We start from the raw sequence: 24,734 nt of genomic DNA, 5'->3' as shown, positions 1-24,734 counted from the left end.
TAAATAACTTTTAGTTGATTGATATGATATCAAATTTATTGCTATAGTTTTAAACCGCGAAAGATCATTTTAAACGATTAATAATCCACTCACGATCGAAATAATTCGCTGTAATATTTTATAATACAAATCATAAGCAATTTAAACCTAATCTTTCATTTACTTATATTATATTTTAATGCCTTTTGTTGTTAAGTTATCTCTTTATTAATGCTGGACCAAAAGAATAAAAGAATGTTACGCTTGTTTAACACATTATATTCAACAAATCTAAAATACATGTTCTACAACTCTGTCAACCTGATAAAAATCTTGTTTCATTCTTCTTAAATCTTCTTAATCTTGTTAAAATTCATCTGATTGATAATAAACTTTGCAATTTGTTATTGTTGGGTCTGATACATCATCATAAAATAGAATACTGCCATATTCATGAGCTGCAAGAAATACATTTAACTTCTCGTTAAATACAATTAATAGCTCGATCTTTTTGTTGCATTGAAGAAATTTTGATTTTACCGTAGCAAAACCTTCTAAGGAAGAATCGAAGATATTAGCAAGTCTCAAAATGATATTTTTTACTCCTGTTTGCATTAAAAATAATATGAATTTCTGAGCATGTACCGGTGCTGTATACCATAATCCATTATAACTGCAATATATTTAACATTTACATAAAATCTGTTGTAAATTAGCAAAAAGATAACGGTAATTTTATAATATATTTTATTCATTTAGTTGTTACGATTTAAATAGAATTTAACTAATCCTACACACACGAGTGTGATCATGTATTAAACACGATACTCACGTTGCTTGGAAAAAATTTACTCCATGATCCATTATTTCTTGCCCAACATAATTACCGACAAACATGTAAATTAAATGAATAAGTATCACTAAAATAGTCACTTTATAGTGATACCAGTTATATCGTCCGCTATTGTAATTAGTTGGAGACACTGCAATGCCATTTTAATAAACAATCCATATTTAGTCTAAATAAGAAGAAAAATAAATTACCTATTTGAAAAAGACTGAGACTTAAAGAAATAACACCAACCGTGACCAGAATACTGTATAATACCGCAAAATTAGATATCAAGTAATTGTTAAACCTTTAACAAAAAAACTGAATGTTGAAATTATTACATTATCAACATATGTTCAATATCCCAGGTAGAACTTTTGTCTGGAAACAATCAGGGCTCCATATATTTTTTGGAAAATATTTCTGGGATCTAGATGGGAAATCTAGCTAGGCTCTGTGTAAAGTTTGGGACGCCTAAATTGAACAGGCCCTATTGCTGAATTCAGGTCGGCCCAAGATTACAGCCGGAATTTGTTCAGAAAAATTATCTGGCATTTAGCTGGGACCTATAATTTTCCTAGATATTTGCTTGGTTTGTACCATAATTATTTCTATAATCCAATCTGGTCCAGGCTTGAATCTAAAATTTTTCTCTAAAATATTCCTTGGAATCCCAGCTCGGCTTCGACTTCATTTTCTCTTTCATTTTCATAACGGCTAATTTCATCATTTTGTACCATGTGTAAATCACCCTCAGACTCAGAATTTCCATGTGCTTCGGCTTCTTCGTATGCGCAGTCATTACCGGTAGTGCGATAACAATTATCGATGGCTATATTACTGCCTTGTACATCATTGTTAATCTCACTGTCGGTTTTCATTATTAGACATTCTTTTTTCTTATTTTTTCTCGCGTAATATTTTCGTTTTCTCAACAATTGTGAGGACATCCATGTATCTTCGATGTCACTCATTATCTCAAGTGTCTCAAAACTTGTGACCACTAATTAAGAAGACAATTTGTACAAGACAGTTCAGGAAAACTGACACCAGAGATGCCAACTCGAGCTCCATGCAACAGAGCAACATGAGGGGTAGGGCCCCCACCATGCGGGCATCACACAAGCGAGAATCGCTACGTCATTCGTCCGTGTGGCGCTCAGTCACTCGCTTTATAGTATAAAGTACAACGCAAATTTTCTTGCGCAAAACTAGGTATTTTAGGATTATATTCTGGACCTATTAGGGTATTTAAAGCTAGATTATCTAATCCAGGCTCCATAGTTTCATATCTAATTTGGGAAAAATCTGTCAGTGGCTATCTAGGACCCCTGTAGATTTTCCCGGCTATTTTTTCTCTTGGTAAAATCAAGGTAAATTTCTAGGGCGTATTCTGGGCCTAGACGGATATTTCAAACTGGATTTTTTTATCCAGGCCCTGTACTTAATCTCGGCAAATCGAGGCAGATTTTTACCTGGGATAGATTTGAAAATATTGTATTTCATATTCTACGATCATTATTATTCGATCAATGTATTCTGGTCGTACATTCCATACTGATGGAAGTTGCTTGATATATGTATATATTTTACATAGACCATATAAGCACCTCAGAGGTATACTATGTTAAGTCACATTTTTTCTAAAATTGCATAATCAAACGAACCTCTGTGAAGTTCGATTGTAATTATGCGAAGACTTTCGTCCGAGTATGATGAATAAGGTGTAGTCGTGTTTATGCACGTACACAGTCAACAAGTTTTTGAGCTCCCGCCAAAAAAACGCGAAGTAGGTACGGCTGGACGCCGCCGTGCGGAGCCCGCATCTACATCCGATCATTTTTCAAAGTCCATTCAAATTGTCCTAGGGGAAGAGAAGACACTGGGTAAGGGCAGGAACGGATACTCGGACGAAAGTCCTCGCATAATTACAATCGAACTTCACAGAGGTTCGTTTGATTATGCAATTATGCTCGTACTTTCGTCCGAGTATGATGAATAAGATGTAGCTGTTTAAAGCTTAAACAATTTGAACAGCGTTTTCTTCGTTATTATCTAATAGTTGGAACAAATAGTATCTCTTAGGAACTAAAATGAAATGGAAGACTCGACTAGAGTAACAATACAAGCATAAAATAAAATAAGTCGCAACTGAAGTATAGCTACTAGATTATCTGTTAAGAATAAACGCTCGGCTAATATTACCCGATGGAATTAGAGGGCGATTGTAAAATTTTGCAAACGTGGACGAATTACTTGACCAACCGGCCGATTTGTAAATCTCGTCAAGAGGAACGTTGAGCCGCGCGGCTGATGAAGTTGCAGCGTGGCGAACTGAATGCGCGGTGAAGATTGAGGTATCAATACCACCCTCGGCTATCGTCTTTTTTATCCATCGGCTAATAGTCTGGGTCGAAGCCGCTTTTGGTTGCTTGCCAAACGTTAGAAAAAGAGCGTCAGAGTCGCTTGGTAAGAGAGAATTTGTTTTTTCAATATACATGCGCAGCAAAGAAGCGATGCATAACTCCGGACATTCTTCAAACTTATGAAAGACCATCGAAGGTTGTGTTCGATTAACGCCCGACGTCTTGATTCTATCAGGTATCTTTATGATCACAGGGTTCGTAAGCGAGATATTCGCACGCTTAATTAAGGCAAGGTTCTGAACTCTAGAAGCTGTCGCTAAGGCTATCAATGTCGCTAATTTATGCGTCAAGGTTTTCCTATCCAGCGATGAATGGGGGGTGAGGGTCCTCAGGTGAGCGATGACCGGATTCGGGTCCCATGTGAGGGCATACTTCGGTTTTGAAGGCTTCAAAACCGCCGCACCTTTGCAAAAACGCTTCACCCTGGAGTCCGAGCCTAGGTTCACGTTGGTGATGAGAGAAAGCGCTGAGCGGACGGAATTGAGAGATCCGTACGCTGATATATTTTTCATCTCGGCCGCTAGGAACTCTAACGCAACCCCGATGTCAGGCTGGAACCAATCGTGGCTTTTATTCTTGCAATATAGCCACCATAGCTTGATTGGCCTCGCGTATTGCTTCAAGGTCCCCTCTGAAAGTGAGGCCAAGGACGTGGCTAGAGCTGATTCTGGGATTCCCTTTCGGCGAAATGCCTGTAAGATAATTTCCCGGCTGCCAGGGAAAGGTTTCTCCACATCGGGTGCTAATTGCTGAAAGGAGAGTGTAGCAAGTTAGGGTTTGGATGAAAAATTAGGGTTGGAGAGGCTAGCAGTTTGTTAAACATGAGGAACCATGGCTGAGAGTCCCACCAGGGCACTACCAAAATCCCTTCTGCTCGATCGTTAATAATTTTTCTCAAAACCTTTGGTATAATAGAAAAAGGGGGAAACGCATAAAAATAAAATGTGCTCCAATCTTGTGTGAAAGCGTCTACGGCAGTCGCGAATAGATCGGGAAACCAGGACACGAAAGACGAGCATTTGAAATTCGCGTGTGTCGCGAACAAATCGATTTCGAAAGGGCCAAAATTTCTATTGATCTCTTTAAACGCAAATGAAGCTAGTTGCCACTCGGTTTCGGTAGAGAGGATTCGAGATTGCTCGTCAGCCACCACATTCTCAGAAGACCTTATGTAAGACGCAAAGATCTGGATATCTCTGTGCTCACACCATTGCCAAATTTGTTTTGTCACTGCTGCAAGCTTTGGGAAGCGGATAGATCCCATTTTGTTTATGCAGGCAATCGCCGTAGTGTTATCAACGCGTAAAATGATGTCTCGGGAGAATACCTCGTTAGCAAAACATCTGAGAGCATAATAGGCTGCCTTTAATTCCAACCAATTGATATGCTTTTCCTCTGTAGTCCACCACCCAGTATTTTCTGGTTGTCCATAGCTGCTCCCCAGCCCGAAAGAGAGGCATCGGAAAAGATTTCATGTTGGAACCTCTGTCTCCTTAACGGCTTACCAATATTCGGCGATGCCAGCGTGTGTACCCACCATTTAAAGTCTGGGATCAAGTTCGAGGGTAACGTCATGTTGGGCCTCGTAGTTATCTCCAGAGTTTTTGCATGCCTGGAATTTTAGAGATTCGAAATTTCTAATATAGAGGAGCCCGTAAGGCACTGCCCGACAAACAGATATGAGAGCACCGATAAAACTCGCAAAATCGCGAATTTTTGTCTCCGATTTTGATAGGAAGGAAAGCACACGTGCAGCTAATGTAATCCGTTTATCTTCCGGCAAGTATATGAACATGTTTTTAGTATCGAGAATGAAACCCAGGAATCTTTGTTGACGACTGGGGGTTAAAACGGACTTCTTATGATTTATTAAAAAACCCAGTTTTGTCAGTAAATGCAAAGTCATATCGACGTTTAATTTGCAATCCTCAAAGGAATCACCTATTAAGAGAAAGTCGTCGAGATAGATAATCGAGACATAACCTCTCTTTCTCAAAAAAGAAGCTACTGGTTTCATTATTTTGGTGAACACAAAAGGCGCTAGATTTAGGCCGAAAGGAAGAACGGTGAACTCGAATATGGTCTCATGAAATAAAAAACGTAAAAATTTTCTTGAAGATTCTTCGATTGGGATCAAAAAGTAGGCGTCCTCTAAATCGATGGACGCCAGGTAGGTTCCAGTAGAGAGTAATTGGCAAGCCAATTTTAAATCTTCCATCTTAAAGTGTGGAGCATTGATGAATTTATTCAATTCCTTTAGGTTCAAGATGAACCGTTTTCCACCTAAAGATTTGTCAATTAAAAATAGGGTGAAAGAAATTGACCCTCCGAGAACTCTGCCCGGCTGATCGCCCCCTTGCGAAGTAAATGATTTAGCTCTTTGGCTATCTCTTCGAAGTCCGAACTGCTTAGTTCTGGTTCCGGCAAGTAGGGGCGCGAAGGCGGGAGGGTTGAGAAGGGTATTTTGAAGCCCGATACCAACTCCAAAATAACTGGATCTGTTGTTATTTCTGTCCAATTTGAAATAAAATACTTTAACCTGCCGGCAACACATACCTCTAGTTCCTGTGAAACGTTCTGGAGCGAGATTTCGAGCGACGTCTCTGTTGCTGAACCTTGCGGGACGAGACGCCTGAGTTTTTCTCGCAAGGGGTTTCTCGTTTCCCTGCAGTGACCTCCTCTGAGGTGGCTGCCTGATGTTCAGAGTAAGCGGTTTTGTTGTGGGTACGCTCGTCCTAGTAAGACCCTTGACAAGCTTGTCAGCTGATGCAGTCTCCTTTATTTTTGCCAGGAACTGTTCACCAAACAGCTTTTTGTTCACAGCAGAACCATCTAGCGCATTTTTTGCGGACAGTGTCAGCATTGGAGAGATAAGGGATCGACGAGTCAATGAAATGTGGTGCTGTATCATCGCTGTCAAGCGTGCTGCATCACTGGCCTTTTCGAAAATGTCTTTAGTATCCCAGGAGATCTCCGGTTTCAGGAGTTCCGAGAGTAAGAGAGTTTGAGCCGAGATTGCGGCCCCTATAAGCTTCTGTGTTGAGCATTGATAATCATTTCTCTTAGCTGCAGATAACGGCAACACTTGACGGATCTCTTGGTTGAGTAACGGGACCCTGCACAGAGGCAGATTTGCCGGAGGGGGGTATTTTTTGATTAATAATTCCCTCGTTTCTTTAGTGGAACCGTTTGAAAGAATAGTTGACAATTTTTCCACCAAGAGATCGTGAATTGGTGGACCCGACACTTCTGCTAGTCTATTGTCGCCCAATAAATCCCTCTTGAAGTCAAGAACTGCGAAATCTGCCTCAGACTGCTGTTCCGCTATGGTGTGAATTTCCGTGTCAAAGGACACCGAGCGGGCGTTCTCGACGACCGTCAGAGCTGGAGGCGCATTCTCTGCAATAAGAGAGACGGTCGTCTCGCGAACCGTTCTATGGCGCAAATCAAGTGTGGGCCGGACCGTACTTTGCTAAGCAGGTTCTATGCCCACGTTGAATTTTCGTGTCGAAGGACACAGAGCGGGCGTTCTCGACGACCGTCAGAGCTGGGGCGCATTCTCTACAGCAAGAGAGACGGTCGTCTCGCGAACCGTTCTATGGCGCAAATCAAGTGTGGGCCGGACCGTACTTTGCTAAGCAGGTTCTATGCCCACATTTTTTGTAAGTACGTACCTTTGTCGGCGACTAGAGATCCCTGAAGAAGGGCGGACGCTGCCTCGATGTCTTGCGCGTTAACCTGGTCTGACGTCTGCTGCGCAGACTCTAGAATACGCTTTTCCTTGTCTTTGGAAAAAAGGTTGATGAGGGCATCGAGTTTGTCCTCAAGATTGACATAACCTGAATGATCATGGCGGCCTTCCGAGGCGCTGCGTGAACGGCGATCTCGTTTTGAGCTTTTCCGACGTCTCTTGACGTTTTTATCGGAGGATTTGTCCCGAGAGCGCTCCTGTGAGCGATCTCTCGAGCGTTTGTGCGACTCTTTTGGCATGTTAAACACGAAAAAAGGTCGAGAAAATGTAGACGAAAAAAAACGCACAACTTGTCGACACGACGAACAAGAAACACAATGATCGGTAGATGCGGGCTCCGCACGGCGGCATCCAGCCGTACCTACTTCGCGTTTTTTTGGCGGGAGCTTAAAAACTTGTTGACTGCGTACGTGCATAAACACGACTACACCTTATTCATCATACTCGAACGAAAGTACGAGCATAATTGAATTATTATCAGAAGACTTTATAAGTCGTATTTTTATCCAATAGCAAATTTTTCAATGAATATTTTCATTTCTGTAGAGATGTTGATATAAAGTTAAATCACATTTACCAGGTAAACAGTATTAAGTCCAGGGCTGCATAAAATACATCATTAAGGAGATCCTAAAGTGGTCTGTTTTACCTATTTTTAAATAAGTAAAACAGACCACTTTAGGATCCCCTTAAGTATTTGAAATACAAATATAAAATACTGTTAATCTTAGTCAGGGCTGGGCCAAATACATCATTAAGTATTTGAAATACAAAATATAAAATACTATCAATCTTCTATCAAATACAAAATATAAAATACTATCAATCTTCTATCAAAATACTAAGATTGACAGTATTTTGTATTTTGTATTTTAAATACTTTTTGCCCAGCTCTGATTAAGTCACATTAAAATCATATTCCATAATCACACAACTTCATTTTCTGAAATATATTGAAGTTTGATATTATATCTGCAAATATTAAAAAATCTGCAAAACATTATAAATATTTTACTGAAAGTATATCAAAAGCGAAAAATCTCTTTAGATCCTACTCCTAAAAAGTTATGTTCATGTGACTTAACATACTGTATATCTCTCTGAGGTGCTCATATAGTTAAGTATATTCTTGAAATAAATCGCTAATATGCAACATACGTTTAATTCTCAAATATATATTTAAACTTTAGTAATTTCTAATTTAAACTGCACTTAACGCGAATTTATATCGAAAAAACGCACTTACTATTAAAAGTGAGATAAACATGTAATGTCAGAGTCAATCTATTATATTTAGAAGATAAAAAATATATGATTATACAGATAATAAAATATTATACACAGAGTATCATACCATAAATATAAAAATACTGACTCAATAGCCTTTCGATGCACAAATACATCTAAAATCCTCTGAGAAAAAAGATACTTTCTTCTAGGATTAGTTAACATACTTATGTCGAACACGTCTTCCACTCGATAGCTACATACATATAAATCAATTTAAAATAATTTCAATATTGAAGCAAGTGCTGAAAGAACAAATATGTCTAACAAAATACCTTGCAATTTTGAGCAGTGCACACGTATGCAGAATATATATTACAAATGTGGCACCGATGGAACACAAACCAGTCACTACTATGTATATAGTTAAAAATTCGTGTAATATCATAACATATAGATATTTCTCCTGGTCGACAAAATATTCCGCGACTACGAAAAATTCACAGGGTCGTGATTCGTTCAATGGTAACATAACATTAAGAATCAGTGTCCAAAATTGAAATACAGTAGCAAAGAATATGCCAGTGATGCATACAGCTGAGAAATATTAAGTTCAATTTAAATCCATTCACATAAATAATTACACATTAATTGTTAAAAAATGCAATCTTCTTAGTTTTGTTAGTAATATGCAAAGAATGTTATATGTATATTATCATGAATTAAAGATACATAATAGACGCGCTCACGATGATTAACATTCTTACCCATTACAAATATTGTGAAAAGTTTTGCGTCGTGAGCGTATTTTTTTACAATATCAATTTCTAATTTACTTTTCAATAAACTCCAATCATTTCGCATTTGCTCCAGCAATCGTTTCACCTGATCATTTTATTTTCAATTTTTTTCAAACGAAGAAATACAATTTTATTTCAAATGTGATGTTCGAAGAAAATACTTGTTTAATTTACAGTGCCTGCTTGAACCACAAAAAAACTATACTTTGTCGTGCAAATAATAGTAAGGAAGACTCTGCAAAGAACTTTTAGGAGAAGATTTCCATTATATTGCATTGTAACAAATGATAATAATTAAAAAAATATTTAGTAAGCATAAATTATTTCTACGTACCAACATACGTATAATGCACAACAATGTAATAAAAACAAACATTTTATTACACAAAGTTGAAGAAAAAAGATAAGACAAATTTCTTTCAATTAAAAAGACTTAAAAATAATAAATATGAATAAAATAATAAATATGAATACAAAAAATAAAATAAACAAAGGAAACGAAACATATTTAATAAATGTAATTAATTGATCAGAACGATAAGAATTATAAATGTGATTTGATACCTAAACCAAAATAAATGTCATCAGAATAATGTCAACAAATAATATTTTCTGTATTCGCCAAAAAAATGACTGTTGGTAAGGCCATAAAGCAATAGACTTCACGACAACTCGATTAATTCTGTAATAGCGTTTTTCGATAGCATATGCTTCACACAATAATTGCGACATGACTGTCGCACGACCATTCTCATATTGTTCCTCTTCATATTTTATCTGAATTTTGAACGATTGATATCCCCAAACGATGATAATCGTGGAATAAGAATACGACTGTATTTTTCTAACAGCACTGAAAAGCAATAATATCGGTAAAATAATTTTCATAATATCGGTAAAAATAAAATTACTTCAATTTGTACCACTGTCTCAGTATTCCATTTCTTTTCAATAATAAGCAAAAAATAGTAAAAGGGAGAACATATGTTCTTACTCAATTATTGACCGATGTTCCCTATAACATGCGTAAGGTGCACGTTAAACTGTTTCCAAGGAAGTCATATCGTTGTTTCTTGAATATTAGGAACTATACATAATTTGCTACAAAAATAAATTAACCTAAATTGCTACAAAACATATTGCTTTTAATTTTTATGCATATACAGGATGTCCGGTAACTGCTGAATCACCTCTCGTGTGAAAATAGAACGAGTTAAACCGAGTAGAAAAGTCCTCTACCGTCTGGCGATTTTCGCAATAATTAATGAGGAATTAATTTAAAAATATCGGCCAATTCGCGCGAGTTTACCGCAAAAATATAGATACCATGACAGAATTCAATTACAAAACAACAATTCGCTCGAATTGTTAGTTTAAAAAATTTTAACATATTGCCACAGTTTTGTCTTCTAATTATCCTTTGAATATAAATTATAAATCTTCGTCAATAAATTTAATTAATTAAAATTACACAAATAAAATAAAAAATAAAAATATAAGAATTGAGCGGCTAATAAAAAAAGTATGGAATTATATAAGTAACTTTCAGTTGATTGATATGGTATCAAACTTATTGCTATAGTTTGAAACCGCGAAAGATCATTTTAAACGATTAATAATCCACTCACAATCGAAATAATTCTCTTTAATATTTTATAATCGATACAACTATAAGCAATTTAAACCTGTTCTTTCATTTACTTATATTATATTTTAATGCCATTTGTTGTTAAGTTATCTCTTTATTAATATTGGACCAAAATAATGAAAGAATGTTACGCTTGTTTAACACATTATATTCAACAAATCTAAAATACATATTCTACAACTCTGTCAACCTGATAAAAATTCATCTGATTGATAATAAACTCTGCAATTTGTTATTATTGAGTCTGATACATCAACATAAAATAGGATACTGCCATATTTCCGAGCTGTAAGAAGCACAATCAACTACTCGTTAAATGCAATTAAAAGTTCAATCCTTTTGTTATGTTAACTAAATTTTAATTTTACCGCAGTAAAACCTTCCAAGGACGCATCGAATAAGTTACCAATTGTCAAAGCAATATTCTTTATCCCTTTTTGCATTAAAAACAATATCAATTTCTGAGTACGTACTGGTGCTGTGTACCATAATCCATTACAACTGCAATATATTTAACATTCACATAAAATCTGTTGTAAATTAGCAAAAAGATAAAGGCAATTTTATAATATATTTTATTTATTTAGTTGTTTACGATTTAAATAGACTTTAGATAATCCTACAGACACGAGTGTGATCATGTATTAAACACGATACTTACGTTGCACGGAAAAAATTTACTCCATGATCCGTTACTTCTTGCCCAACATAATTACCGATAAACATGTAAAGTAAATGAACACCTATCGCTACAATATTTAGAAAGATACCAGTTATATCGTTCGCTATTTTAATTAATAGGAGACACTGCAATGAAATGCCATTTTAATGAACGATCCACGTTATCAACGTCTAAATAAAAAAATAAATAAATTACTTACTTGAAAAAGACTGAAACTTAAAGAAATGACACCAACCATGATCAAAATACTATATAATATCATAAAATTAGACATCAAGTAATCGAGAGACCTTTAACAAAAAAAACTAAATATTGAAATTATTACGTTATCAACATAGCATATGTTTCATATATGTTCAAAAATATTGTATATTTACGATAAAAAAATTATTATGCTATTATATCCGATCAATGTATTCTGGTCGCACATTTCATACTGATGAAAGTGGCTTGATATTATGTATATTTTACATAGACGATATAATTAAGTATATTCTTGAAATATTGAACATATGTTCAATTCTTAAATATACAGGGTAATCCATTTTAATCTATCACCCTAAATATTTCCGTTTCCTTGCATTTTACAAGAAAATGTTTCAGACAAATGTTGTATGGTTTCAAAAGGGCCATAAAATGATTTCATTGGTTTGACCTTGGATAGTCGTTTAAAAGTCACGCGAAGGTCACCTTCAATTTCTTAAATTGAAACCTCTATTTTTCATTACATATTCTTATAGCTTATTTTGAGAGCTTTCCAAAACACTATAATAAAGTTATTTTCCATTAAGTATTTGTCGCGTTATGAGGTTTAAAAGTTACAATACTGCCGGCATTAGCGTTATCCGAGATAGTCTGCCATATCACAGACCTTCTTAAAAAAACTTTCTACGTATTGAGAAAAATGCTATGGTATCAAGAGAAATCAATGTGACCTCTAAAAATGTTTGGTCCCACAAAAGGACTCGACTAGTAATTTGGAAAAATATTCCTTAAGTCAAACCACGTCTGATTTCTCTTGATACCATAGCATTTTTCTCAATACGTAGAAAGTTTTTTTAAGAAAGTCTGTGATATGGCAAACTATCCGCTCGCAGACTATCTCGGATAACGCTAATGCCGGCAGTATCGTAACTTTTAAACCTAATAACGTGACAAATACTTAATGGAAAATAACTTTATTACAGTGTTTTGGAAAGCTCTCAAAATAAGCTATAAAAATATGTAATAAAAAATAAAGATTTCAATTTAAAAAATTGAAGGTGACCTTCATGTGACCTTTAAACGACTATCCAAGGTCAAACCAATGAAATCATTTTATGGCCCCCTTGAAACCATACAACATTTGTCGGAAACATTTTCTTGCAAAATGCAAGAGAACAGAAATATTTGGGGTGACAGATTAAAATGGGTTACCCTGTATATTAAATTTTTACTAATTTCTAATTTAAATTGCATTTAATGCAAACATATATCGAAAAAATGAATTTACTATTAAAAGTGGGATAAACATATAAAGTCGAATATACAATATTACTTTTAAAAGATAAAAAGCAATACAGGGAATAAGATATTATACAGAAAGTACCATAACATAAATATAAAAATACTGACTCAATAGCCCTTCGATGCACAACAACTACATCTGCAATCTTCTGAGAAAAAAGATACTCTCTTCTAGGATTAGTTAACATACTTATGTCGAACACGGTTTCCACTCGATGGCTATATACATATAAATCAATTTAAAATAACTTCAATATTGAAGCAAGTGCTGAAATAACAAATACGTTTAACAAAATACCTTGCAATTTTGAGCAGTGCACACGTATGCAGAGTATATATTACAAATGTGATACCGATGGAACACAATCCAGTTGTTCCTATGTATATAGCTAAAAATTCGTGTAATAGCATAACGTACAGATATTTCTCCTTGTTGACTAAATATTCCACGACTACGAAAAGTTCACAGGATCGTGATTCGTTCAATGGTAATATAACATTAAGAATCAGTGGCCAAAATTGAAATACCACCATAAAAAATAAGCCAGTGATGTATACAGCTGAGAAATGTTAAGTTCAATTTAAATCCATTAACATAAATGATTACACATTAATTGTTAAAAAATGCAATCTTCTTAATTTTGTTAGTAATATGCAAAAAAATAATGTTATATATTATCATGAATTATATGATACATAATAGGCGCGCTTGCGATGATCAACATTCTTACCTGTTACAATTATTGTGAAAAGCTTTGCGTTGCTAGCGTACTTTTCTATAATATCAATTTCCAATTTACTTTTCAATAAACTCCAATCATTTCGGATTTGCTCCAGCAATTGCTTCACCTGTTTATTTTATTTTCAATTTTTCTGAATCGTTGAAATACAATATTATTTATAAATATTAAAATGTAACGTTCGAATAAAATACTTGTCAGACTTACAGCGCCCGCCTGAATCGCAAAAAAACAATACTTTATCGTGGCAAATATAGTTGGGAAGACACTCCACAAAATCTTTAGAAAAAGATCTCTATTAAATTGCATTGTAACAAATGGCAACAACTACAAAAATTAACAACATACATATTGATTATAAAATATTTCTATATATTCATCAAAATTAGATTTATGCACATTTTATTATAAAAAAAAAATTAAAAAAATGTATAGATAAATTTTAATTAAAACTATGCCATACAGTTTTTTCCTGTTATATAATAATTACATAATAATTTAAACTGCTACTTTTTTTAAAACATTTCTGCTTTTCGTATAATAATGAAGATACAATCGCTTCATCTGTTTATTTCATACACACACACACACGCGCGCGCGCGCGCGCACAACCACACACACATATTGCATTATCAATGATTAAAATACAATTTACTTTGTAAATGTTACAGCGTAACGCCAAATAAAACATTTAGACTTACAGAATCTGTCTGTATGACAAAAAAGCAATACTTTCTCATACCGAAAGTAATAGAAAAAACAAATTTAAAAAATTTTAAGAAATAGATCTCTACAATTCTGTATTGTAGCAAATGATAGCAACTAAAAGAACATTTAACATATATAATGGTTATAAAATATTTCTACCAACGTACGTACAATGTACAAACGTAAAAACAAACATTTTATATACATTTTATTATACAAAAAAAAATAAGACAAATTTCTTTCAATTAAACAAATTTAAAAATAATAAATGTGAAAAGAAATTAACAGAGGCAAGCTAACATATTTAATAAATGTAACTATTTAATAAAAAAAATTGTGTAAATGTGATTCAATACCTGGACCAAAATAAATGTTATCATAATAGTGACATATAGTATTTTCTGTATTCGCGAAAAATATGACTGTTGGTAAGGCCATAAAGCAATCGATTTCAGAAGCACTCGATTAATTCTGTAATAGCGTTCTTCGATAGCACGTACTTCATACAAGTATTGCGACATGACTGTTGCACGACTCTTTACATTCTTCTAACGCTAGTGACCATTTTCATAATATCAGTAAAAATAAATTTACTTCAACTTGTATTTTTCTCTCACTATTTCAATTCCTTTCAATAATAAGCGTAAAAGAATGTAAAATAGGACGTACGTATATCCCTGCTGAATTATTGATTAGTGCTTTCTACAATATGTGCAATGTGTACGTTAAATTGTTTCGAAAGTAAAGTTATATCGTTATTTCCCGAATATTAGGAACTATACATAATTTGTTTAAATTGCTGCGAAACATTTTTACACTTCATTGCGGAATAATATTACTCCGCGTCCTCGCTGTTTTTATTTTTTATGGACATACCCAGTAGCAAATACGTAACTATCGTATTGAACAACGTATCAATTTCTTCTCAATCATCGAACTATCACATACCATAATAGAATAGAATTCAATTACAAAACAACAAATTCGCTCAAATTGTAAGTTTAAAAAATTTTTACATATTGCCACAGTTATGTCTTCTTATTATCCTTTGATTATAAATTATAAATCTTCTTTAATAAATTTAATTAATTAAAATTAAATAAATCAAAGAAAAAATAAAAATATAAGAATTGAGCGCCTAATAAAGAAAGTATGGAATTATATAAGTAACTTTCAGTTGATTGATATGATATCAAACTTATTGCTATAATTTGAAACCGCGAAAGATCATTTTAAACGATTAATAATCCACTCACGATCGAAATAATTCGCTTTAATATTTTATAATCGATACAACTATAAGCAATTTAAACCTGTTCTTTCATTTACTTATATTATATTTTAATGCCTTTTGTTGTTAAGTTATCTCTTTATTAATATTGGACCAAAATAATGAAAGAATGTTACGCTTGTTTAACACATTATATTCAACAAATCTAAAATACATATTCTACAACTCTGTCAACCTGATAAAAATTCATCTGATTGATAATAAACTCTGCAATTTGTTATTATTGGGTCTGATACATCAACATAAAATAGGATACTGCCATATTTACGAGCTGTAAGAAGCACAATCAATTACTCGTTAAATGCAATTAATAGTTCAATCCTTTTGTTATGTTAAAGAAATTTTAATTTTACCGCAGTAAAACCTTCCAAGGACGCATCGTATAAGTTACCAATTCTCAAAGTAATATTCTTTATCCCTTTTTGCATTAAAAACAATATCAATTTCTGAGTACGTACTGGTGCTGTGTACCATAATCCATTACAACTGCAATATATTTAACATTCACATAAAATCTGTTGTAAATTAGCAAAAAGATAAAGGCAATTTTATAATATATTTTATTTATTTAGTTGTTTACGATTTAAATAAAATTTAGGTAATCCTACAGACACGAGTGTGATCATGTATTAAACACGATACTTACGTTGCACGGAAAAAATTTACTCCATGATCCGTTACTTCTTGTCCAACATAATTACCGACAAACATGTAAGCTAAAAGAGCAACTATCGTTATAATATTTAGAGAGATACTAGTTATATCGTTCGCTATTTTAATTAGTAGGAGACACTGCAACGAAATGCTATTTTAATAAACGATCCACGTTATCAACGTCTAAATAAAAAGAAAAATAAATTACTTACTTGAAAAAGACTGAAACTTAAAGAAATGACACCAACAATGATCAAAATACTATATAATATCATAATATTAGACATCAAGTAATCGAGAGACCTTTAATAAAAAAAACTAAATATTGAAATTATTACGTTATCAACATAGCATATGTTTCATATATGTTCAAAAATATTGTATATTTACGATAAAAAAATTATTATGCTATTATCCGATCAATGTATTCTGGTCGCACATTCCATACTGATGAAAGTGGCTTGATATTATGTATATTTTACATAGACGATATAGTTAAGTATATTCTTGAAATATTTAACATATGTTCAATTCTTAAATATATATTAAATTTTTACTAATTTCTAATTTAAATTGCATTTAATGCAAACATATATCGAAAAAATGCATTTACTATTAAAAGTGGGGTAAACATATAAAGTCGAATATACAATATTACTTTTAAAAGATAAAAAGCAATACAGGAAATAAGATATTATACAGAAAGTACCACAACATAAATATAAAAATACTGACTCAATAGCCCTTCGATGCACAACAACTACATCTGCAATCTTCTGAGAAAAAAGATACTCTCTTCTAGGATTAGTTAACATACTTATGTCGAACACGGTTTCCACTCGATGGCTATATACATATAAATCAATTTAAAATAACTTCAATATTGAAGCAAGTGCTGAAAGGACAAATACGTCTAACAAAATACCTTGCAATTTTGAGCAGTGCACACGTATGCAGAATATATATTATAAATGTAACACTGACGGAACACGCTGCAATCATTCCTATGAATATAGCTAAAAATTCGTGTAATAGCATAACGTACAGATATTTCTCCTTGTTGACAAAATATTCCACGACTACCAAAAGTTCACAAGATCGTGATTCATTTAATGGTAATATAACATTAAGAATCAGTGGCCAAAATTGAAATACCATCATAAAAAATAGGCCAGTGATGTTTACAGCTGAGAAATGTTAAGTTCAATTTAAATCCATTCACATAAATGATTACACATTAATTGTTAAAAAATGCAATCTTCTTAATTTTGTTAGTAATATGCAAAAAAATAATGTTATATATTATCATGAATTATATGATACATAATAGGCGCGCTTGCGATGATCAACATTCTTACCCGTTACAATTGTTGTGAAAAGCTTTGCGTTGCTAGCGTACTTTTCTATAATATCAATTTCCAATTTACTTTTCAATAAATTCCAATCATTTCGCATTCGCTCCAGCAATTGCTTCACCTGTTTATTTTATTTTCAATTTTTCTGAATCGTTTAAATACAATTTTATTTATAAATATTAAAATGTAATGTTCGAATAAAATACTTGTCAGACTTACAGTGCCCGCCTTAACCGCAAAAAAACAATACTTTATCGTGGGGGTTGTACATATAAAGACACCCCACATAATCTTTAGAAAAAGATCTCTATTAAATTGCATTGTAACAAATGGCAACAACTACAAAAATAAACAACATACATATTGATTATAAAATATTTCTATATATTCATCAAAATTAGATTTATGCACATTTTATTATAGAAAAAAATTTTTTTAAATATATAGATAAATTTTAATTAAAACTAGGTTGTACAGTTTTTCCCTGTTATATAATAATTACATAATAATTTAAACTGCTACTTTTTTTAAAACATTTCTGCTTTTTATAATAATAAAGATACAATTGCTTCATCTGTTTATTTCATACACATACACATACATTACATTATCAATTGTTAAAATACAATTTACTTTGTAAATGTTACAGCGTAACGTCCAAATAAAACAGACTTGCAGAATCTGTCTGTATGACAAAAAAACAATACTTTCTCATACCAAAAGTAATAAGGAAGACAAATTAAAAAATTTTAAGAAATAGATCTCTACTATACTGTATTGTAGCAAATGATAGCAACTAAAAGAACATTTAACATATATAATGGTTATAAATTATTTCTTCAACGTACGTACAATGTACAAACGTAAAAACAAACATTTTATATACATTTTATTATACAAAAAAGATAAGACAATTTTCTTTCAATTAAACAAATTTAAAAATAATAAATGTGAAAAGAAATGAACAGAGGCAAGCTAACATATTTAATGAATGTAACTATTTAATCGAAAAAAATTGTATAAATATGATTCAATACCTGAACCAAAAGAAATGTTATCATAATAGTGGCAAATAATATTTTCTGTATTCGCCAAAAATATGACTGTTGGTAAGGCCATAAAGCAATCGATTTCAGAAACACTCGATTAATTCTGTAAAAGCGTTCTTCGATAGCACGTGCTTCATACAAGTATTGCGTCATGACTGTTGCACGACTCTTTACATTCTTCTAACGCTAGTGCCCATTTTCAAAATATCAATAAAAATAAATTTACTTCAACTTGTATTTCTCTCTCACTATTTCAATTCCTTTCAATAATAAGCGTAAAAGAATGTAAAATAGAAATAGAAATAGAACGTACGTATATCCCTGCTAAATTATTGATTAGTGCTTTCTACAATATGTGCAATGTGTACGTTAAATTGTTTCGAAAGTAAAGTTATATCGTTGTTTCCCGAATATTAGGAACTATACATAATTTGTTTTTAGGAACTATACATAATTTGTTTTTAGGAACTGAACATAATTTGTTTAAATTTCTGCGAAACATTTTTACACTTTATTGCGGAATAATATTACTCCGCGTCTTCGCTGTTTTTATTTTTTATGGACATACCCAGTTGCAAATACGCAACTATCGTATTGAACAACGTATCAAACCCTTCTCAACCATCGAACTATCACATACCATGATCGAATTTAGCAACAATACAATAAATTCGCTCGAATTGTGAGTTTAAAAAATTTTTACATTTTGCTTACACTTTTGTCTTTTTATTATTTCAGTTATAAATTACGAATCTTCTTGAATAATTTTAATTAATTTGGATCGTGTAAATACAGAAAAAAATAAAAATATAAAATATCCTATTTTAAAAGAGGCTATTTTAAATGTTATTTACTTGTTAGGTCTCTTAAAGAGGCCCTCTTTTCTGCATTGTCCATCGGTGGATTCGCGTTGCGCGTTACTACGTGTCATTGAGCGATTGTCATCACGATGTTTGCGTTGGCAATTTTGTTTATTACCGGTCGGTTGTTGTCGAGACGATTGCATTAAACATTACTTTGGCAGCTTGTATTTTTGTTACTATACAAAAAGCAGAAGTGTTTTAAAGAAAGTAGAAGTTTAAATTATTATATAATGGAAAAAAATAATGCGCGCATAGTTCGCGCTTGTGTGGCTTAGTATAAAATAAAATATAAGAATATAAATGAATAGGAGATAATATATTATGCGCATTTTAACTTTACAAATAATAACTTTACTAATAATTAATTGTTCAATCTATCAATAATTCTACACAATATATCCAAATAAAAGATTAATACACAAGGTAAACAATTGAAAATTATTATAGATATGAGAGATATATGAGAGAAAAAAAAGAAAAAAACTAAAAAAATGCAAATAATTAATAAGAAAATTTTCAGCTACTTTGAAGGGAATGTACGAGCAATGAACGTTTTGCTATATCTGCCATCGCGTTTCATAACTTTCCGTCACGATTACACGCCCGTTAACATGATCACGATTTGCACTCTTGCCCCAGTTCGACGTGCCGCTGACCTTCTAATCCGGATTTTAATTTTGTCAAAAACTTGTAAGAATTTTATGTATTTTAAATTCATTTTTTTTAACATTTATATACTCGTGAACTGTTTATTTTCAATTGTAAATTCTGTAAGATATAAATAGTTTTTATATTGTATTGTCATAATAATTAATAACGCACATTAATATTTAATTAATATATCCTTTTTCTACATGTAGACATTGATTCTTGACGGTAGACAAAAAACTTTTGCAAAGTTGCATGAATTTGCATACGCGAAAGACGTAATAGAAGCTGATACAATCGCTTCTGTAGCTGCGTGTCCTATATTCAGAACAATAGATTCCAAGATGCGTGAACTCGCGTATTATCTTAGCGATTGCTATATCACGAGAATGCATGTCACTTACAATTATAACTAATAGTAACCATTGTAATAACTAACTAATAGTAATCATTGTGATAAATTTTAATACTACATACATATGTTTATACCCTTGTTCTGCACTTTCCAAAATTATGTGGAACCTTCATAATAATTATAAAGCCATATTAAAGAGAATATTATACCTCGTATTGTGATTATCTTTGTTTTTTTACTCTCTGCAATTAAAACATTATATCATATTTAGTCGCAAGAAAATCATTTTTTACGTAAAACTGTCTAACAACATTTTTATTTAATTTTTCGTTTTCTTCCCCTATATAACTTGAAAAAAAATGGTAAAATAATTAAAAAATTATTATAAAACTCAATAAAATGCAGAGTTTTATTGCAAAATTATCTTGTGTAAAGCGCGTAACTGTAAATCCAGAAAACTTGGAAAATGTTGCTCGCGTGCGCATCGCCATTACAGACTTTGGAAAGTGTGCATAATTGCAATGCTAATGAAGAAACAACGTGCGAGCCTTGTTGATAGCATTGCATGCTATGAAAGCTGGGTAAACAGAAGATGCCAATTCTATGCGATTAAATCGTCCCGTAGCTCGTAAACTACACTACACTAAATTAAATAACAATAGATAAACAAATTTAATCAGAATGTATAAGTTATTATAAATCTATAATATATAAGATGGTATTTAAATATTTTGTTAAACAGGGAAATATTTTCAGAGTACGCAACAATTATACATTTCCATGAAAACTAGCATCTCAAAAGTCTACAAATAAATATCGTATAAAAATATATCATTTATTTTTCAAATCGTTTATAATTTTTTTTTAATGCGCTTTAAAAATCATAAACATTTTGTCACATGTAGATTCTTCACCTTACATGTTATCCAAAAAATTTTTAAACAAATTCGATAAATCAGTTTGTTCATATTCTTATCAATATCAGTTGTTTTGCACAAGAGTGTCGTATTTCTGCGTAGGAATCGTATATGAGAATTTCTTTTGAGTCAATGTTATGAGAATAAAAATATCTACGAAGTCTGAATAATCACTTTTGAAGCTGGAGTCGAATGTCGACAAAATGTGCAAATCATGCGGATTGTATTCTTTTCGATCTGCGTGACTATCCGTTTAATCTTCGCAAATAATTGTGCATGGGTATTCATAGCATATATAATTACGTAACTACACCGCGAAAGTCGAGAGAGTTGTCCTTCGTTCGTGTCTATCACTTTCACAAGAATAAAACAGCTTGTGATGCGTTTTGAAAATATATAACTGACGTGCATTCCTGCACAGTCCCGTTTATACGAAAACGCGGATGTTTCTCATGTGTCATCATATCATTCCACCAAAACAACTGATTATGCGTACCGTTTGTTTAACAAATATTAAACGCTGCGCCAGATAACGTGTACGTTGTACAAGCAATGAATCAATGGTCTCGAGTGATCGTGATTGGACACTGCAAACGCTTCATATCATCTAATAGGTAATTTATCGTTATCGATATTGATCGTAAATATTAGGATATCCAAAATTTATAATAATAATTGCACGTCTATCGTAATGATATAACATCTTCGAAATTAAGTTCACTTTAGATGATCCATAATTTGACACAGAATTCGGAATAGAATTTTAGTTACAATTTTACATGCCGTGTAATACGGAAGACGTTTAAAAGAAATAATATACACATGCACAAAATATATATAATATGTATTTTATACTTGCGCATTCCAATTCTTCGAGTATATCCCATTACATGAAATTATAAATAGATTTCTATGTATTTCGAATTCTGTTGCGAATTATAGATCGTCTTCAGATCATTATTCCTCAAATCTTGTTTGCAAAATATTAATATGCTTTTTCAAATGTTTCAGAGCACCAATATCTAAAAATTAAAATAAAAATCACACACGAGCTCGTTATAAGTTATATATGAAAGGTTCATCCAAAGCAAATCCACCTTCGAAGTGTGCGATAAAACCGTATAGCTGCAGACGTATCTTCACGTATAAAAATAGAAATGTCATAAAAAGGCAAAAAAAAAAAAATCAATATCGACACCATGAGTTGCGCACGTAGTCTTCGCAATCAATTTCAATGCTTCGCATTTTTGCAAAGCGTCAATCGCCACACTTCACGAGGGTTCGAGGACGAGAAGGCAATCAAATGATGTTCGCAATCGTTGATACCTTCAACAGGAGAACAAAGAAGCTCGCCCAATATACCTGACACTGACAAACCTCGCGAGGGAAAGAGAACGATAGAGAAAGAGAAAGGGACCGAGAACATCGTCGCGAGGTTCGTCCGCGTACTGCACCGGTTGCTTGCGTTCGCATAGAGAGCCGCTGAATATACCCACGAACCTTACATATATATATATATATATATATATATACATATATATATATATATATAACATACGATGGAAGGCCTAGCATGACGACATAACAGGACAAAGAGTTTACGCTTCGATATCCCCTCGAGGTTTTACACGAAACCGGCATAACCAAACTCCTGCTTATTCACTCCGGTAGTTTGCACTCGCATTGGTGCATGAAGAAGCACTCGGAGAATTTTACCGCAAAAATGTAATAAGCGTAATTTCATTTTTGTATCGGAACACTTCAATTTGAAACATCGATTTTTATCGATGATCAATTTGAAATATTTTTATCGCGCTAAACGCCATACGCCTTGTTGCTCTATTTTATTTATAACTTTTTATCCTGGAAAATGTTGAATGTCGAAAATTCAACGATTACAAGGAACATAATTTAGCTAAATAAAATCGACGGATCTGTCGTGAAGAAATAATATAAAATAATTTTGAGTTATTTTGCAGAATTCGCGGGTACGTCCTTCACTTTCGCGTTGATCGCGTTTCGCACAATGGAGTTTCTTTTATAACTTCGTGAAACAAATTTTCAAGTGCAGGTGTTTATCTGCATTTGTAGCACCTGAGAGAAGTAGAGCCCGTCACCGTGCACGATCGCGAGGGTCGATACGAGCGTCATAACGAGACCTTCAGTCCATTGGTCGGATGCTGATTGCTTCATTGTTGCTTTTAAACTGTGAGCCACGGTTTTTGCGCAAAAGGTGCGCAGAACAGGATGTTGAATTGGCTCATTCGCGGTTGCGGAAATCGGTCAACAACTGCTTGTTAAACGTTTAAGCAGTCACTACCGGTCGCAGTAGCTTTCGAATTTTTTTTTCTTTCTTTTTATTTTTATTCTCGCCAGATGCTAATCGCGGAGAAGTCGACGAGTAATCTGATATTATTCGAAAAGGAATGAATTTATTAATTAAGGGATAAATTTATTAATTAAGTAACACGTCACACAAATGACGACCGGTGTGAATTAACTTGATGCTTCGACATTACGCGACCGAATTCTCAATCAATTCATTCCTCTAGGAAACACCATCGTTGGAACTCGTTGCTCTTTAATGCCTACAACTGAACTTAATAGAACACAAGATAATTCATTTCTCTTGGTTGAGCTTACACGTACGTAGACAACGACGGTCTTTTTATTGACAATTATAATTTTAATTAGCGGAGACGACACTTGTGGTTAGCGCAAGTCCTTGAGCGTCGACTAGCTTCAGACATATTCGTATGGCCGTAATGAGTCACGATGATGCTTTGACAAAAATAAATCGTCGCATCTACGCGATCTTACGTAGCAATTACCGGACCGCTTATGTCGTCGACGTTAAATAAAAGATTTAACGAAAAGATCGCGTCCGAACGATTTCGCACGTAACAAATAACGCGCGTCTAGAATAATTATCTCACGTGTTTGTGTCTGTGAATAGAACGATTGTTAATTGCAATTACATTCGTTTGGTCGTTATGATTAAGAAATATACGCATACAAGAATAATTATATCCGGCGTAAATCCTTATCGCGTCCCGGGATTTTGATTTACACGTGCCATAATTATTGTTAAATAAGAGCTTAATCAATCCAATCGATTTAATGCGTGCAACATAATTAAGAATAGTTAATTACGAAATTAATTACTACTACTACTAAAAAGTCATAATCTTTGCGAATTTGTAATAATATATTAGGTCCTATTTTAATTTTTTTATTGAACTGCTAGCTTCATTTTACCAACAGTTTCTTGAAACATCTGCCGATAAAATAGACTCGAAAACT

At 33.0% G+C, this 24,734-nt stretch overlaps 4 protein-coding genes and 1 long non-coding RNA gene across 7 annotated transcripts in view; 1 reads left to right on the top strand and 4 right to left on the bottom strand.

Moving 5' to 3' along the window:
- Positions 1 to 24,734, bottom strand: part of for (cGMP-dependent protein kinase for) — a 57,589-nt gene that overhangs the window by 8,792 nt on the left and 24,063 nt on the right. The window lies entirely within an intron of this gene.
- Positions 245 to 8,277, bottom strand: LOC105668182 (uncharacterized). Its single transcript, XM_067356342.1, has 3 exons — positions 6,912 to 8,277; positions 520 to 6,636; positions 245 to 437 (listed from the first exon to the last, which is right to left on the bottom strand). The coding sequence occupies exons 1-2, from the start codon at positions 7,402 to 7,404 to the stop codon at positions 4,778 to 4,780; spliced, it is 2,352 nt and encodes a 783-aa protein (XP_067212443.1). The 5' UTR covers positions 7,405 to 8,277; the 3' UTR covers positions 245 to 437; positions 520 to 4,777.
- LOC137000246 (uncharacterized) lies at positions 10,796 to 15,572 on the bottom strand. The gene is made up of 9 exons (XM_067356362.1): positions 14,656 to 15,572; positions 13,799 to 13,918; positions 13,583 to 13,700; positions 13,150 to 13,411; positions 12,960 to 13,070; positions 11,545 to 11,635; positions 11,325 to 11,470; positions 11,032 to 11,164; positions 10,796 to 10,968 (listed from the first exon to the last, which is right to left on the bottom strand). The coding sequence occupies exons 1-9, from the start codon at positions 14,818 to 14,820 to the stop codon at positions 10,849 to 10,851; spliced, it is 1,266 nt and encodes a 421-aa protein (XP_067212463.1). The 5' UTR covers positions 14,821 to 15,572; the 3' UTR covers positions 10,796 to 10,848.
- Positions 15,226 to 24,734, top strand: part of LOC137000248 (uncharacterized) — a 24,630-nt gene continuing 15,121 nt past the window's right edge. The window contains exon 1 of the long non-coding RNA XR_010890534.1: positions 15,226 to 15,294. This is a non-coding gene — a long non-coding RNA (uncharacterized lncRNA). The remainder of the gene's footprint in view (positions 15,295 to 24,734) is intronic.
- LOC105672348 (odorant receptor 9a-like) lies at positions 15,708 to 19,626 on the bottom strand. Its single transcript, XM_067356364.1, has 9 exons — positions 18,637 to 19,626; positions 17,819 to 17,938; positions 17,603 to 17,720; positions 17,170 to 17,431; positions 16,980 to 17,090; positions 16,457 to 16,547; positions 16,237 to 16,382; positions 15,944 to 16,076; positions 15,708 to 15,861 (listed from the first exon to the last, which is right to left on the bottom strand). Exons 1-9 carry the CDS (start codon positions 18,799 to 18,801, stop codon positions 15,811 to 15,813), a joined length of 1,197 nt encoding a protein of 398 aa, XP_067212465.1. The 5' UTR covers positions 18,802 to 19,626; the 3' UTR covers positions 15,708 to 15,810.

This window comes from Linepithema humile, chromosome 5 (genome assembly GCF_040581485.1).
Source record: "Linepithema humile isolate Giens D197 chromosome 5, Lhum_UNIL_v1.0, whole genome shotgun sequence".
Taxonomy (NCBI): Eukaryota; Metazoa; Arthropoda; class Insecta; order Hymenoptera; family Formicidae; genus Linepithema; species Linepithema humile.
The sequence above is the reverse complement of the archived record's forward strand: the minus strand, read 5'-3'. Positions and strand labels throughout refer to the sequence as shown.

Bases quoted from the DNA above. Each gene is read 5' to 3' on its own strand.
- LOC105668182 (XM_067356342.1), bottom strand. From the start codon at position 7,404: ATGCACGTACGCAGTCAACAAGTTTTTAAGCTCCCGCCAAAAAAACGC. The intron at 6,637-6,911 runs GTACGTACTTAC...CTCTTATTGCAG, and splicing joins ATCTCTAGTCGCCGACAAAG to AGAATGCGCCTCCAGCTCTG.
- LOC137000246 (XM_067356362.1), bottom strand. From the start codon at position 14,820: ATGTCGCAATACTTGTATGAAGTACGTGCTATCGAAGAACGCTATTAC. The intron at 13,412-13,582 runs GTAAGAATGTTG...AACATTTCTCAG, and splicing joins TTTCACAATAATTGTAACAG to CTGTATACATCACTGGCTTA. The intron at 11,165-11,324 runs GTAAGTATCGTG...AATATATTGCAG, and splicing joins GTAAATTTTTTCCGTGCAAC to TTGTAATGGATTATGGTACA.
- LOC105672348 (XM_067356364.1), bottom strand. From the start codon at position 18,801: ATGACGCAATACTTGTATGAAGCACGTGCTATCGAAGAACGCTTTTAC. The intron at 17,721-17,818 runs GTAAGTCTGACA...TAAAATAAACAG, and splicing joins TTGCGGTTAAGGCGGGCACT to GTGAAGCAATTGCTGGAGCG. The intron at 16,077-16,236 runs GTAAGTATCGTG...AATATATTGCAG, and splicing joins GTAAATTTTTTCCGTGCAAC to TTGTAATGGATTATGGTACA.